The sequence below is a fragment of the Crotalus tigris genome, unplaced genomic scaffold (genome assembly GCF_016545835.1).
Source record: "Crotalus tigris isolate CLP2741 ecotype Arizona unplaced genomic scaffold, ASM1654583v1 scf7180000017551.9496454, whole genome shotgun sequence".
Taxonomy (NCBI): Eukaryota; Metazoa; Chordata; class Lepidosauria; order Squamata; family Viperidae; genus Crotalus; species Crotalus tigris.
Genome location: NW_024096469.1, coordinates 5,068,774 through 5,082,866, shown reverse-complemented (window position 1 = coordinate 5,082,866; position 14,093 = coordinate 5,068,774). Strand labels below are relative to the sequence as shown.

At 42.8% G+C, this 14,093-nt stretch overlaps 1 protein-coding gene across 1 annotated transcript; it reads right to left on the bottom strand.

Annotated features, from left to right (window-relative positions):
- Positions 1–8,533: 8,533 nt before the first annotated feature.
- On the bottom strand, positions 8,534–11,623 carry PPP1R27 (protein phosphatase 1 regulatory subunit 27). The gene is made up of 3 exons (XM_039344753.1): positions 11,185–11,623; positions 10,007–10,157; positions 8,534–9,269 (listed from the first exon to the last, which is right to left on the bottom strand). Exons 1-3 carry the CDS (start codon positions 11,360–11,362, stop codon positions 9,146–9,148), a joined length of 453 nt encoding a protein of 150 aa, XP_039200687.1. The 5' UTR covers positions 11,363–11,623; the 3' UTR covers positions 8,534–9,145.
- Between the last annotated feature and the right edge of the window lie 2,470 nt (positions 11,624–14,093).

Here is a 14,093-nt window from a genome sequence, read left to right as displayed (position 1 = left end):
CATGACATCCTAGGTTCTTGGAAATAACTCAGTGTGAATGAAGGTCAACACCAGCTAAAGAACAGCTAAAGAACCAGTTGTGGTTTCACAAATTGAAAATCTCAAAGTATCAAGATCTGAAAATCAAAATTGAAAGATTATGGCATAAATATAGTGATCCCAGTGGATATTGGCACATGGAGTGCCATGCAAAAAAAAAATCTTGGATGACACTTAGAAAATCTGCCCATTGACAAAATTTCCATCTGTCAATTGCAAAAGGCCACACTGTTTGGATCCTCACATATACTAATCGATACATTACAGCATCCTAGGTTTGGGGAAGACTTCAATGAGTATGAAGACCAATATCAGCTAGAAAACTGGCAGCTGTGACATTGTGACCCGATCATACTTGAATATCATTGGTATTGACAAAACAATTAGCTACAAAAGACAGCTTTATTTGAATAACTTGCATCCCACAATATACACTTAACACCATCTGCCTATCCCAGATCCTTGGGAAGGATTTGCTAGGTGGATAAACTGCCAAATCCAATCTACATACTTGGCTGACTGTGGGACCAATCATAATATAATAGAAAGGAACATCCTCCACCAGGGTTTTAGGCTGTAATGTCCCACTGAATGCAGTGCATAAGTTTAATTCTCACTCATGATTCTGCATAGTATTTTGGGACTGATTAGAAGGGTTTCACAGAAAAAAATGAGAAACTTGTAATTGAGGATTCAGTTAATTATTTGGAAGCTCTTCCGATTTCATCACAGAAAAGTTGTGATCACTTCAAGCAACATGCCACACTATAACCTAATGCTTATAGACATAAGCAAGGCTAGGCAAGTACTTGTGATAATGTTGAACATTTATGTCAATTACAACTTAGTTAAGAGGGGTTGGGTGGGTGCCTATTTTGTTAATTTTCTATTTTTCTTAGAAACAGCAAATATAAGTATAGGACATACAAGTTTCACCTTCTTAGAGAATTCTACTCAGCACTTTCACTATCTTACTAAGCATTTTCATTTATCAAAATCATTGTTTAAAATTGCTTCTAAATAAACAAACATTCTCAAGATAGAAAAACTGCACTCATTGTGTTTAGATAGTGTGATGAGACTGTACTTAGCCTACCTACTCTAAGTTTTGTCAAAACATGCTGAACTATGTGGCACAAATGATTCACAATTGATTTTCACAATGAGGCAAACTGCCCAATTATAAGTTAGTAATTTTTACCACTCAATACGTGTGTTTTGAGGGAGGCCCAGCCACAAAACATTGTTTTCCAAGATAGGTCATGTTTAATTTCATCTGATATCTGATTTCTTCCTGGCCTAATTCTGGACCAAGTTAAAGCTAAAACAAGTTATTTGGAAAAGAATAATATATAAGGTGACTAACTTTTTTACAATGAAAAGGAGGACACAAATAAATTGAAGAAAAAAATATCGTAAATAAAGGAAACATTTTATTCATTGCAACAATAATACAGAATACACTATAATATGATAAATGCATAATAAAAATATTTGTAACAATAATATTTTATATTGTAATTATGCTTACATGCCACGCCCCCGCCCGCAGCCGCCCCGCCAGCACTGCTGCCCCGCCATTTAGAGCAGGGCCCGTGGCTCCCAAAGCACCAGCTGCGCCGGCTCTGGCCCTGGGGGGCAGCCCGCTGTCAACACACCCCACCTGCAGCCACCCCACTTGCACCACTACCCACCCTGCGCAACTCCATGTAGAGCAGGCTCCGCGGCTCCCACAGCATGGAGGGCAGCCGGCCACCGCCGCCACTCACACCCCCACCCGCAGCAGCCCTGCCGCTCCTGCCTCTTGTGCCCACAGCCATTATTGCCCTAGCAGGGCTGAAGATCAAGAGAAAGTTACTGTGGCATCACCGCTCCAGTCTCCTCCAGGTATCTTCAGGACTAACTAGGAGATGGTGTAGTTGGGTAGCAGGGAGGGGTGCAAAGTTCCTGCCAATTCACCTTCGCTGCAGACAATTTACATGTGCAAAGTTTGCCGGCCGGGTGTTTTGGCGTGCTCAGCAGCAATTCCTATTGGCTTTCAAAAGCCAATAGGAGTAGCATAGCTCATGCAAAAGTTGAAAAAAACCCATCAAATAAAAGTGCCGGAACGCCGTTCTGAGCGTTCTATGAGAAAAAAAAAGCTCTGCAGATTAGTCTTCAAATATCGAAAAGGAGGACATGTAGGAGGACACTTTTCAAGGGAGGACAGAACTCACAAAAGGAGGACTGTCCTCCCTAAAGGAGGATAGTTGGTCACCTTATAATATATAACATGCCCTCTTAATCCATACTGTACCAAATGTATTTGCAGAACCAACATTTCAGCATCTGAAACCTATTAAGAAGCCCAATAACAACATATTCTTGGGTACTATGCATCATAGGAAAAACGTAGGAATATTTTGAATTACCACATCTGAGCCCTATATTTTTTCTCCATCACTAATCTTTATATTAGAATGGTATATAGTCTACCTTCCCTTAAGATTTCAGAGCAGACAAATATAGTTTTATGTTATGCATCCGTATATGGGGTTTTACATAACTTTCACACAAACACCCCAGGCAGGCCATAAGAATTTCTCTATTTGACATAGTGGGGCATTCTAAATTACACTTGTTATGTCCTGAGCCGTGCAAGCAGGCTCGGGGCATTGCAGGCGGTCCCGGGCAGGTGCAAGCTGCCCGGGACCAGACAGGCTGTCGCCAGTGCTTGTGCGCATGCGCAAGTACTGGTGCGCGAAAAGCAACACATTGACCCAGGAAAGTCCTATAAAAGGAGGCTGCGAGTTTTGGGCATTTGCCGCCATATTCCAATGTAAGCTGAACTGAAGAATAAAGGTTTCCTGAGAACTACAACTGCTTCTCGTGTCTTACCATTTCGCGATGGACTCAACACTGGCGACGAAGGTGGGATTGCCTTACATCGGAAAAGAAGGTGTAAGCTTACCCGAGTGAGTCCGGAGCGGCAGGAACGGCGTTGACTCGGCAGCTACCCACCAATCCAGCGTGCATTCGGGGGTAGGCTGGCTGATAGACCCTTCCTGATACGAAATGGCGAAGATTGGAAGGCTTTCGGAATTCGACGTCTCACATCCAGAGAGGTGGGAGTCCTACGCAGCCAGGGTGGAAAACTACCTCAAAGTGAACCAGGTGAGGGAAGAGAGCTTGAAGGCTGCCACCCTGCTGTGCGTTTGCGGTCAAGACACATTCGAAATCGCGGAGAATCTCGCAGCACCTGTTCCTTTAGAGTCTGTCAGCTACGCAGATCTAAAGAAGTTACTGAAGGAGCACTTCCAACCTAAAATGTCCGTCATCGCGTGGCGCCACATCTTCGAGCAGAGGAATCAATGACCCGGAGAATGGGCCAAGGAGTACATCGCCTCACTGAGGAAAGCCGCCAAACATTGCGAGTTCAAGGACCTCGAAGAATGATTGAGGGACCGGTTCGTATGCGGGCTAAGGCATCGAGAGTTGCAACAGAGACTTTTCGCCAAGGAGGACTTGTCCTTCCAAGATCCCTTGAGAGAGGTCACCGCAGAAGAAGCAGCGGGCGGCGCCATCAAGAACATGTGGCCGATCAGAAACAGCCCAGATGCTGCATCCGTGCACCAGGAAGAAGTCCAAAGGAACTCCGAGGAGGATCCGGACGAGGAAGTGGACCGTCTCCACCCCACAAAGGAAGGAAAACCAAGAGGAAGCTCTTCAGCTCTCCCCAAGTGCATTGGTTGTGGAGGTCGCCACAAGAGAGCCGACTGCAAGTTCTGCTCCGCTATCTGCTGGGCGTGCGGAAAACATTGCAGCTGTGTGCCTGGGCCACCAGAAGGTACAACCTCAGGAAGAATTGCGCCTGAAAGTGCAAGAATTGCGCTTCGCGAAGAAGCATCTACAGGACAGGCACACACAAGCCCATTAAGAAAAAGCTGTCACTTAAGGTGAAGCTACAAGGGGTTCCATTAACTACGGAACTGGACACGGGGTCTGCACTTTCGATCATTTCTATGCACACATTTAGGAAGATTTGTTCTGGTAGTGGAACTCAGGCCAAGCTGAGGCCTTCTGATATTGTGTTAACAGACTTTCAAAACTCCAGAGTGTGTGTTAAGGGAGAGGCCACCCTTAACGTACAGTATAAGGATTTTGAAGGTCCACTAGACATATTAGTAGTAGGGGGTGAACGAACGAGTCTCATAGGACTCGATTGGTTTGAGGCCTTGGGAATACATGTCACAGGGCTCAACAGCTTACAAACACTCGGCCTACAGGAAGTCTGCAAAGAATTTGCAGATGTTTTCAGCCCCCAGCTGGGCACGTTCAAAGGACCTCCTGTATCCTTAAAGCTAGACCCCACTGTCACTCCCATTAGAATTAAAGCAAGAAGGGTCCCTTTTGCTTTAAAGAGTAAAATTGACACTTAATTGGATAAACTGATCCAACAAGGAATTCTAGAACCAGTTGACTCCAGTCCATGGGAGACCCCCATTGTCACGCCTCTTAAGGCAAATGGGGACATTCGCATCTGTGCTGATTACAAATGCACTCTAAATAAGGCATTGCAGCAACATGCCTACCCTGTTCCTGTGGTCAGTCATATCCTGGCCTCCCTCAAGGGGGGGCGCATTTTTGCAAAGCTTGACCTAGCTCAAGCATATCAACAGCTGCCTGTTGATGATGACACTGCCATAGCTCAGACTATTGTGACCCACAGAGGGGCTTTCAAGGTAAAGAGACTTCAATTTGGAGTAAATGTCACTCCTGGGATTTTCCAAAGCGTAATGGAAAACACACTACAGGATATACCAGGGGTTTGCCCCTACTTTGATGATGTCTTAATTGCAGGAGACTCCACACACATTCTAGCTGAAAGGCTAAGGGCTGTCCTATTACGGTTCAGGAAAACGGGACTCAAACTCAAGAAGGACAAGTGTAAAATTGGGGTGCCTTCTACTGAGTTTCTGGGGTTCAAAATTGATGCTGCTGGGATTCATCCTGCTGAATCCAAACTAAAAGCCATTATGCAAGCCCCTAGGCCAAAGTCTAAGGCCGAACTACAGGCATTTCTGGGCCTTCTGAATTTCTACAATTCCTTTCTTCCACACAAGGCTAGTGTAGCTGAGCCTCTTCACAGGCTATTAGATAAACAGGCAGCGTGGCAGTGGTCACAGACACATGAGGCAAGTTTCAATGAGGTCAAGGCCTTGCTCACTTCAAACAGTGTACTTGCTCACTTTAATGAGTCCCTTCCTGTGTGCATCGCTTGTGATGCTTCCCCTTATGGGGTAGGTGCTGTTCTGAGCCACCTCAGGTCTAATGGAACTCAGGTTCCTGTTGCATATTACTCCAGAACATTGTCTTCAGCTGAGCGCAACTATGCTCAAATAGACAGGGAGGCCTTAGCTGTTGTTGCAGGAATTAAAAAATTCCATGATTTTTTATATGGTAGGCATTTCACGGTCTTCACTGACCATAAGCCTTTGCTGGGACTTTTTACCACACGTAAACAAACTCCCCAAATCATCTCCCCCAGGATGCTCAGGTGGTCTATCTTTTTGTCTGCATATGATTTTTCCCTACTTCACAAGCCTGGGAAGGAAATGGGCCATGCCGATGGCCTCAGTAGATTACCCCTGCCGGTAATAGAGGCTGACCCCGCGCCAGCCATCAATATTCTCTCCATTCAAGCCTTGCCCGAGTCCCCTCTGAATGCCAGGGATGTAGCCGCTGAATCAGGCACAGATTACACACTTTCACGTGTCCTTTCTTGGGTTTTGTCTGGATGGCCTGAGCACTGTCCTAGTCCTGAATTTCAGAGTTTCTGGTCTAAAAGGAACGAGTTGTCCACCTCTCAGGGTTGTCTGCTTTGGGGAAGCAGAGTTGTCATCCCCACCTCAATGAGGACTAGGGTTTTAGATTCCCTCCACGAGGGTCATCCTGGCATTGTTCAAATGAAGGCTCTTGCACGCAGCCACTTGTGGTGGCCTGGTGTAGACAAAGACATAGAAGCTAAGGTGCATGCTTGCCACCTTTGTCAACGCTCACGCCCTGAAATGCCCCAAGCTCCTGTGCATAGATGGGAGGAAACACAGTCTCCATGGTCTAGGGTGCACATTGACTACGCTGGGCCCTTTCAGGGTCAATTCTTCTTGGTCCTCGTTGACAGCCATTCAAAATGGCTTGAGGTTGTACCTGTCTCTTCCACCACCACTGCAAAGACTATTCAGGTACTGAGGGGGATTTTTGCTGCACACGGGCTCCCAGACGTCATTGTGTCTGACAACGGCCCTCAATTCACTTCCTCCGAATTCCAAGCTTTCTTGCAGGCTAACATGATTCGTCATGCCACTTCTGCACCTTTCCACCCGTCCACCAACGGTATGGCTGAACGCATGGTTCGCATCACCAAGGATGCCTTGAAGAAGCTCACCTACGGGGACTGGCATCACAGGTTGGCTGACTTCCTCCTTTCTTATCGCACCACACCGTCTACTTCTACAGGGAGAAGCCCAGCTGAACTTCGTTGGGGGCGCAAACTGACTATCAAGCTTGACCGGTTGCATCCGGACAGACTGCCTCCTTCTGTCTCACACCTCAGGGCACCTAGGCAACTACTTGTGGGTGCCCCGGTTTGGACTCATAATTACGTGCCTGGTCATACATGGGTCCCCGCATCTATATCCAGGGTCACAGGTCCTCTATCCTACGAGGTATCCCTGGACAACGGTCATGTCCTGCGTCGGCACATTGACCAACTTCGCCCTAGACGGGACCTTCCCGCTGAGACTCCTGGGTCTTTTCCAGGGGGGGAGGGGGAGCCCTTTGGGCAAAGGGAGGGGCATGGAATGATGCCCATCATCAATGGGGAAGCCACAATCAGCCCATCCCGAGATTCCGCAATTGCTCCCAACAGGAAGTCATGGAGTCCAACTAGAACCCAGGCATCAATGCCTACTCCAGCCAGGGAGTCGCCCCAGGGGTATGATCACTTCTCACCCGCATCACTCAGTACTCCAGTCAGAGAGAATACCCGGGAGCATCCCAACAATCCATTCCCTGCAAGAGAGCTGGCACACACTCCTCCTAGTTGGCCTGACTTCAACCCTGTCCCTAGAAGGGGGCAAACACACAGGGAGGTGGCTGAGGAACCAAATCCCGACTACAACACCTCTGACTACACTCAGGGGACAACTGAGTTTTGGGACAGTACTGAAACCCACACAAGCCCGGACACAGAACGGGATTCAGGGGATAGACAGCCTCCTGACAGGTCTTGGACGGGCCTAGGAGGTTCTACAGAAACGCCCAACAGTGACAGTCACTTAGAAGGGCCAGAGAGCCTACAGCTAGGCGGGACAACCAGGTCATACACTGGAAGAAGCCCTGGCCTGACGAGCCCGGTGGGCAAGCAAGCAGGCCAGGCATTGGGGCACAGTCCTTGGGAGGCACCAAGGCATGATAAGGGAAACAGGCACACGCCACCCCTCAGTCAGGGGGCACCTGCCAGACACCCAGAGCTTAGGAGGTCACAGAGAGCAAGGAAATCTCCTAAGTACTTAGAGGACTACATAACACTACTGGCTAAAAAGAGTCAGTAGAAGAGTAGGAACAACGGGGGAGTAGAGCACTGCATTAAGAAAATGGGTTGTTTATTATTATGGCATTGGTTGTAGTTTTAGCCCGGGGGAAAGGGGTGTTATGTCCTGAGCCGTGCAAGGAGGCTCGGGGCATTGCAGGCGGTCCCGGGCAGGTGCAAGCTGCCCAGGACCAGACAGGCTGTCACCAGTGCTTGTGCGCATGCGCAAGTACTGGCGCGCGAAAAGTAACACATTGACCCGGGAAAGTCCTATAAAAGGACCACTTTTATCCTATTTGGGACTCTTCAGAGAAGGGCAGCTATATATCATTCTATGGGCTTCAAACCATCTGGGAATTGAGCTCATAGACCTTTACACTTTATACGATTCAGTACTGCATACACAATGCATTAACTTTAACAATTACCCAGGTTCCTGATACACAGTGGAGGTTCCTGATACACAGTGGTTGCAGGAAAGAATATATATATATATATATATATATATAAAATCTATTTGAATGGTAAACTGTCCACCTTCTCTTAAGCTGTTACATTACATCATGACTGCATATCGGGTTTTATGTGACATATTGTTGATGGCTATAAAACTATCCAAGTAGCATAATTTCAATGAATTTTAGTTAACTGGATGCAATGTAAAAATGCTTTATCAGATATTACAACCAGGTCCAGAGGTTTAACTATAGTAGAATGCATACAATTCAAGCTTTGATGAAGTTCCATTTTCATTTTTTGTTTTGCTTTTCAATCCGAGTTTCTTTGGACACTGGAATTTGCTCTTCTCCCCATATGGATTTTGCTTCTATAAGAAGAGTTTTATTGTATCATAACCAAAACCAAATGATTCAACAGAAGCTTGGCTATCTTTAATGTGAGAAGAGAAGGAAGAAAAATACCCCAGGATTTGGGAATTCCTTTATTGAAAAAATAAAAAGCTGTTTTGGAATCACTTAAAAAATACAGTATAAAAGCAAATCTAGAATTACCAACACATTAAAAATAGGACATTATACACTATGTTTTAGAATAATCCATATGTACATAAGTCATGTTGAAGGTAAATGTTTTCCTGGTTATTTTGTGAGGATTCTTCAGGAAAATGACATGAATGTTGCTGAGGTCAATGTTCAAAATTAATAATTGCAAAATGAGAAACAAGATACATGCTTACAAAACTTGGTATCCAGTCCAATCTAGATCACAAACATATATATAAACTGCCTACACAGTCACACCATCAGAAGCAGTTTATATCATCTATTGAATTGGACAATGAACCACAATAAAGAATGTTTCATCTCTTTTTGGATGGACTATCCCAAGCACGTCTCTGAGAAATCCCCAAATAGTCAGTCTCATATATACCTATTGCAGCTATAGTCTGGCCTCCTGTAGGAGATAATAACACTCCCTTACCAACTTCATTGGGGCAACTTTGCTTCGTACAACAGATTATACTATCTGCCATGAAAACTGGATTTCACATGGAAAAAAAGTTAAAGAGATACAGTCTTAGTTTACATGGGCTGCTTTGAAGAGCTCCACAAGATCCTTGTAATCTGGGTCAATAAGGTCAGATGGCTTCTCTCCTTCATTGTTGGTGGCATCACACTGGGCCCCAAGAGAGATGAGGTACCTGGAAGATCAGAAAAGACAAAATCATGAAATGTAGCAGAGGTTGAAACAGTCTGGATTAACCTACATCTGTTTAAAAAATAGTCCATTTAAGTAGTTCATTGTATAATATGGTTTAAGTATCTTTTAGTCACTTTTAATAATTACAATAAGAATTTGCATTATAATCATCTCTATTCTCAAATTTCCTTAAGGCAGGTTCACCTCTTTATACTATTCACACCTGGAGAATGCAGTGGTACACAAAAACCTAGAACTATTTCTGCTGTAGCAGAAGAATTAGAATTTCAGCCCAAATCAAATAAATTGGTTTCCCCACGAGCATTGTCCGATTGACATATACCAATATTTAAGGCGATATAGAGGACTTTATGATGTTACAAAGTGTCTCAAAAGATATTTTTGTTTCCACAAAGATAACCACCTTTTAAATAACATACAAGGATTCCATTTAAATGTTTTTTGCTTGGCATTTCAGCAATACTACAGTTAGTTAATCTGCCAACAAATACTCTCAGCACTGCTGGTGTCAGGATGAGAGCACTGTAGATAAGAGAGGATTCATCCATCTCTTGGAATAAGCCAAGAGAGACTTATTTCTTGTCACTTTAAAGTTCACTACCCAGTAATTCAGTAGTGAATCACTTTCCCCTTCTTATTTTCCTTGGCCATATAATTCCCGATTGAGTGGCACAACTGGCTAAGAGGGAATGAGGTAAACAGACTAGCATCTCTGACCTTGCAATGTCAGCATGGCCATCGCTACAGGCCACATGCAGAGGTGTCCAGCCTTCATCATCTTTCTGATTTATGTCAGCGCCATATTTTATCAAGAGCTTGACACAATCAAGGTTTCCAGCAAGCACAGCTTCATGGATGGCAGCCATTCCTAATTGAAAAAGATGATATAACAAACTCTAGTCTGTGAACCCTTCAGATGGGTTCTATAAACTGAGTGGGATCCTCCCACATTTTTCATCTTAGCACAAAAAAGTCTTTCAAATAAAGAAAGATAACTAAAACTGTTCAGTTAACATGCATCCACATAGATCTGTTAATATTTTTAAGATTTTTCACTTGAGGCAAAAAGGAAATAGAAGTTCAGTCAAGGCTCCTGGGTATGTTTTCTAAGCTTCTTTGGGAACTATTTGATTTACAAAAAGAATTAATGAAGGCCAGTCTCCTTAACAGCAAAATGATCCCCAGAGACTCCTATAGTCCTACAATGCTGGGCTAAAATAATCTAAGTTTCTCCAACTTGGCACCTTCCACATGAATCAGGGCTGCAGCCCATGGTATTCGTAGCATGGCTAAAACTTACCGGGAAATTCTGGCAGTTACAATCCCAACAAAACTTAAAATATGCCTATCTAGGAAGATTAAACTAAATAATACCTTTCAGAAAGATTAAGTTCATCCTATCGTAATTTGATTTGGGATTTTGCAACTTGTATTTGTCATCATTTCTATGCTTTTCACACTCTTGCTCTTGCAATTTTTTCTTGTACAGCTTTCCATGCCCTGAGATAATAACCAGAGGTAATGCCTCAAAGACACACTACATTAACCTTAGAGTTGGGCATAACCCTTCAAGGTATTTCTGAGAAGCAGGTACTGTTTTATTTCTCATCCTAGTTTTGTTGTTGTTTGCTATACTGAATCAAAATACTTTGTACTTTAAGGAAATAAGTTGATGAGAGTACTGTGTTTATAGAATGTTAGGTTTATACCCTTCTTGAATGATTGTACTAAAATAATGTGGGCTATATGGCAACTGAGAGACAGGAAGGAAGCTCCCTGTTGTTTCCTTAAATCCCACTGAAAATGCAGCCTTACATGCAACCCATATTTTTCCCTAGGATCAAACAGCTTCTTACTCAGCCACCCTCCAATCAGTCTTACTCTCTCCCACATACCAGAGGGATAGATGGTATCCAAGGTGACTTTCCTGGCCCGAATGAAACGTCCCACTTGCTCCAAGTCACCTTGTCGAATGTGGTCCTGGAAGACAACGTCATTGGGGAAACGCACAGTCTTGAGGTGCCTTGCATATCGCCTGTACCTAGGAAGTGAGTGTGGGTAGTAGTATTTCATGGTCACAGAGGGCAAAGGAAGCTCAAGAGACAGAAGAGGTAAGGAAAATGACCAGAAAGTAGCAGAGGCCACAGTTACCCCACAAATGTTGAGGTGCCAAACTGCAATAACGTCCTGAGATCCAAAGAAGTATCTCCTCCCAAAATCTTGAATGAAAATGTGAAGAGGTACCCAGCAAATGATTTTCTGTTCCTTTCAAGGTTTTTCTTGGACAGCACAACACGTGGGTGAAGATCTGTAGAGGACTGGTGATTTCCTGCAGAGTTTCTTGTTATATAGCCTCCCTATGGCTATTTTGAGGGCACTCAGCTCATACTTGTTGCCATGAGATCTTGTAATTGAGATGCCTTGTCCGCAGTGTCCCGCTTTTGAACATAAATTAGAATCTCAGCTTACAGCCCACCTGTCGATGAGTGGTAGTCAGCAGGTCCAGCTCGGCCTGCAATCTACAATCAGCAGCCTCAGATTTTGCAAGCCACCATTTGCAATACTCTACATTACTTTCTGGAATTTGTTGGCAGCCATTTATACTTTTCCCAAAACTAGTTCACGGCTATCCTTAAGAGGAAAAGGTTCAGAAACAACAATTATAGAAGGAATAGTTTTATTGTATATAATATTGATGTTTCAATTTGGAGAGAGGAATTGCTCGGGCATTTCCCCTGGACTGCATCCGGAGTGAGAAGATAGGAGGAAGGGGAGAAGTAAGTAGGAAGGTTGAGGAGAAGGAGGAGAGGGGGAGAGTGAGGAAGAAGAGGGAAAGAGGGAAGTGAGAGAAGAGGTTAGAGGGTGGATGCGGTTTGGGGGGAAATGGGTGAGCAATATCGAAAGTTGTGTGTATAAACTTATTCTATTCTTTATCTGAAGTACTCTTTATGAATGTAATGAAAAATTGAAAATAAAAATTTTTACAAAAAAAAAACAATTATAGAAGGAAAAAGCTTTTACAGTGAATAATTTTATTATATGAATAGCAAACAATATTTTGCTATCTTTAAGGTATTTTCTTAGAGTTCATGCTTTTAATTTGCTGCTTGTAATTTGGAGATCCAAAAATATTTGCAAAAGATATGGATAGAAGTGGCTAAGGGGAAGAAACCAAGGAATCATCCTTGTTCATTTCTGTTATCATTTCTTCAGCTGTTAAGTGCTGCAAAATATAAATTCTGTACAGCCATGTGAATTCAGAAATCATCTCTTTATATGAATGGAAATAAACTTTATCCAATTTAAGCATTTATACACACCTTGTATGAAATAAGAAGAAAAATGATACCTATTTTGGGGAATCTGGGATCTGCAACAGGAAGAGAGAATATGAAAGACCATAGGTATTTTAGGATTTTTATTCCATTCACTCGCTTTGATAACTATAGCCACTTAACTGGAAAAATAACTGAATCTAAGTTCCACTATATGACTGCAAGTTTTGAGAATTGCAAGGTATTCGTTTTGAGGAAGAATTGAAACTGGAAATAATGGCCAGCTGCCTGTTCCACACAGAGGGTGCCTGGTTGCAAAATTTGACTTGGGAAAGTTGTGTTGCCAAAACAGAGCATCAAGAATAAAAGAAAAGTCCTCAAATTTTAGTGAGCAATAGGAGAATCCATGTGAATTCACGGAAGCTTCCGCTAAGTGGGTTCTTTGACCGGAGTTTCCAAAAAGACGTGAAGAGAAATTCTAATGGTAGTTGCTTCCCCATCTAGTGATGTATTTTTCTAGTCTACAGCTATACCTAAAATCTCATGCACCACCTGAGCTATAACATGTACGATCCACACCAAAGATTCTATTGATCTTGTTACATATCCAGTAGAGTTCTAAGCAAGGGCTTGTATTTGCAACTCTGGAGATATTTCAGACACTGATAACAGCCATATTCAAGAATACAGTATATCTATTCAGACAAGAAAAGAATGTTCAAAAGTTAAAGGAGTGTTTAAAGGATTATTTTGCTTTAAATATGTATAAGGGGACTTCAATGTCAATGGTATGGGATGCAGGCAAAGCATTTATGCGTGGCATCTTGATAAAAATGAATAATTGTCATAAGCGAAAGCAGACTCAGAAACGTAAAGAATTGGAAGATGAAATTAAATTAAAAGAAAAGTCTTTGATTTTAAATCCTTCTGATGAAAGTATTAAAGAATCTGTAAAGTTATTAAGGACACAATTTAATATGTTGTTAGCGGATCAAGCTGCAACCAACCTATTGTTTATGAAACAAAATACATTTTGTAACGCTAATAAGCCAGGGAGATGGTTGGCTTACCAGTTAAGAAAGAAACAGAGACAGAGAATAATAGATAAAATAAATTATCAGGGTAAATTAGTTTCTCAGAAGGAATTGATTAAGAAATCTTTTTTGGACTATTATCAAAAATTATATAAATCTACCAATGTCCAAATTTTAGATATAAATAAATACTTAAATGAGGCTAGTTTTCCCAAATTGACAGAGGATCAGAAACAGGAAATTAATGGTTTAATCACTAAGGAGGAAATTGCGTTAGCAATTCAACAATTGAAACCAGGGAAAGCACCGGGTACGGATGGGTTAACAGCTGTTTATTATAAAGCTTTAATGGAGGAGATGATTCAGCCATTAGGTGATCTTTTTAATGATATTTTACAGGGTCTAGAGATTCCTCCTTCATGGCGTAGTGCTTTTATATCATTGATTCCAAAGGAGGATCAAGATCTTACTTTACCAAAGAATTATAGGCCTATA